Raw genomic sequence first — 2,724 nt, forward strand, 5'->3', positions numbered from 1 at the left:
CAGGGGGCCAGTTCCACCAGCCGCTGCAGGAGGTACGAGGTGGACTGGAACACAACAGGCATCAGCTGCACCGACCCCCTGGGGAGCCTCGTGGGCAACCAGAGCGCTGTCCCCCTCGGGCCCTGCCAGGATGGCTGGGTCTACGACTCCCCGGGGACCTCTCTTGTCACTGAGGTAAGACACACTTTGCCCAGCAAAGTCACTCTTGCCTGCACACCTTGAAGCTAGAAGATGCAAGACTGGTAAAGTTTGCTTTTGGTGTACAGCTGAGCCTGACTGCTATTAAATAGTGAATATCAGAACTTGCTAGGAACTTAGAGCAAAGCTTTACATGGATAAATAATGGGAAATGATTGCTTTTCCTGCAAGTTTGTCATCAGCCAGACGATGGCCGTTCTCATAGTTCAGTATTTCAGTCACAAAGTTGAGGGAAGCACCCCGCAGCTCAAACTGAGGAACTGCACATTTGAGTGATAATCCAGATAGTCATGTGCAATGAACAAGAAGTAGATGGGGCTACATTTGACAGATGTTAGCAACAGCAGTGTTATTCTCTTCCAATTTACAGTATCTAAATCAGATAGTTTAGAAAGTGAAAAACTGTGAAAACCAGTACTAACAGTCTAAGAGCCATGCAGATTGCTCATGGCAGCCCCACCATCTCTCATGCTTGGCACTGCTTTCGTGCAGAGAGGTAATACACAGCTAGAGACAAGCTTTGGCAGTGGGGAAGGAAATGATGTTCCAAGCATCCTCCAAATTTCAAGCAGATGGGTGGGGAGGAAAGATGAGATTTTTCTGAACTTTTTAATTTGTTTGTTCAAAGTCTCTCTCCCTTTCTCGCCTTCCTTACATGGAATTGTGCAATCTTTTTGCAGGGTGTGACTTTTCCACAAGATTTGGGAAAACCCAGACAAGATGTATTGCAGATGTCAGTTTAAGAGATTAGGGTGTTTCTTTTCTGGAGTCGAGTTTTCTAGTTGCGCATCGTTGGTTTCCTTCCTCCTCAAGCAGCCATGGTTTGTCTTGAATGTTCCCATGCTTCTAACTGTGGTTGCCCTTGCAGTTTAACCTGGTGTGTGAGGACTCCTGGAAGCTGGACCTCTTCCAGTCATGTGTGAATGCTGGGTTTTTTATTGGCTCCATGAGCATCGGCTACATAGCTGACAGGTAGGTAGTATGTAGACAGGTGTGAGATGACCTGTTGCCTCTGGGTAACTACTTTCTGCAGGTCGGTGAACAACATTCATAACTGAAAGAGGAAATCAATCAAAACTTGATTTAAAAGGCCCATGTGTTACTTACAAAAAGACAGACAGAGATTCCAAAGTGCCAGCTGTCAAAGGCTATCATGACCAAGGAATGCATGGAAATGTCATGATGTTGCTCCACTTTCACAGTCTCTTAGTGTCTCCGTGGGGAATTTGCATATTCACAAGTAAAGAGATTTTGTTTTATTACTCAGTGGTAAACTGCTATGTGAGCTCAGTTTGAGATTAAGTTTTAACTCATGTCCCAAGAACTATCTGCTCATCTTCATGATATATTTGTTTCCCCCTCATTTTAGCAGTATCCAGATGGCCATAAATCAGGCTCAAAATAGGAGAGTTTTGTCTCAAATACAGAAACGGAAGAAGTTGCTCCATCCTAAATTTTCTTTGGTCTCCTTTTTCTTACTTGGCTCTGTATGTAGCCGTATCTAGACCTTATTATCCCTCATCTCCTCTTTTCTGTCACAAATGTCATTATGCCATATATCTGCCCAGGGTATTGGGTTTTTTTTAGGTTAGACTCTGAATAAATTCAATACCTTGTAGCAGGTCTTCCTGTGCATGTTTACCAAATTTTTCAGTGAAATGGCAGTAGGGGCTGAAACTGGAATTTGAGGATGTGAAGGTAACATGGGGTGAACAATCCTTCTGTAGAGTCAGTCTGCCTAGGAAAACTGTTTTGGTTTTTTTTTTCTTTGTATTCTTAGAATATAGGAGAGCACAGAGAGCAATAGCCTTTGCCTCACATGCTGATAGGGCCCCCAGATCATCTCTGTTGGGCAGATATTGCCACTGTTCCCTTCTTCTCATATTCCCTCTCATCCAAGGGGGAAGGTCTACAGAAAGAGGGACAGCTGTCTCCCAGCACTTCTGCAGTGTCACAAAATAAGGATGGGACTGTGTTTGTCTTGCTGGTTTCTACTCCCGTGTTTCTTTGTAGGCAAACACAGCACCAGTTAGGTTGTGCACACCATCTTTGTGGGGAAAGTGGCTACTACAGTCCTAGCTAATGCCAGCCTGTCCTCCCACATGGACAAACCTGCTTGTGAAGAAGCTCTACCTATGCAGCAGATTGGACAGGCCACTTTCCAGTCCTCAGTAAAACATTATCTTATTGCTAGTGAACCATATCATGGGGGTTTTAAGCCTTCTGCTTAAACAGATTTTTCATCAGAAGGCAGTGATTTATCAAAGTAACTTTCTGGCCATATCTTTCGTGTGGCTCCACCTTTGGCAAAAAGCTCTCCTGGGTGAAAGGCATCAAATGGCTTCACCAGTACCACAAAGATCCTACATCCAGGCCTCAGCCCTGGGCTGGAGTCTCCTGTCTGATTTGAGGGGCAAAGTTTGACACACTTATGCCCATTCTTGCTTTTTTTCACATGCATTTTGAAAGAACTTGGTTTCTTTTTTTGCATCAGAAACATATGTCAGCCCCTCCATCCTCTCTTTC

The 2,724-nt window shown here is 44.4% G+C and overlaps 1 protein-coding gene across 1 annotated transcript in view; it reads left to right on the plus strand.

Annotated features, from left to right (window-relative positions):
* LOC103769304 (solute carrier family 22 member 2-like) overlaps positions 1-2,724 on the plus strand; it is a 12,882-nt gene that overhangs the window by 255 nt on the left and 9,903 nt on the right. The window contains exons 1-2 of the mRNA XM_008936489.1: positions 1-174; positions 1,067-1,170. The exon at positions 1-174 is cut by the window's left edge and continues 255 nt beyond it. Coding sequence (XP_008934737.1) covers positions 1-174; positions 1,067-1,170 — 278 coding nt within the window. The remainder of the gene's footprint in view (positions 175-1,066; positions 1,171-2,724) is intronic.

This window comes from Merops nubicus, unplaced genomic scaffold, assembly GCF_000691845.1.
Source record: "Merops nubicus isolate BGI_N331 unplaced genomic scaffold, ASM69184v1 scaffold4663, whole genome shotgun sequence".
NCBI lineage: Eukaryota > Metazoa > Chordata > Aves > Coraciiformes > Meropidae > Merops > Merops nubicus.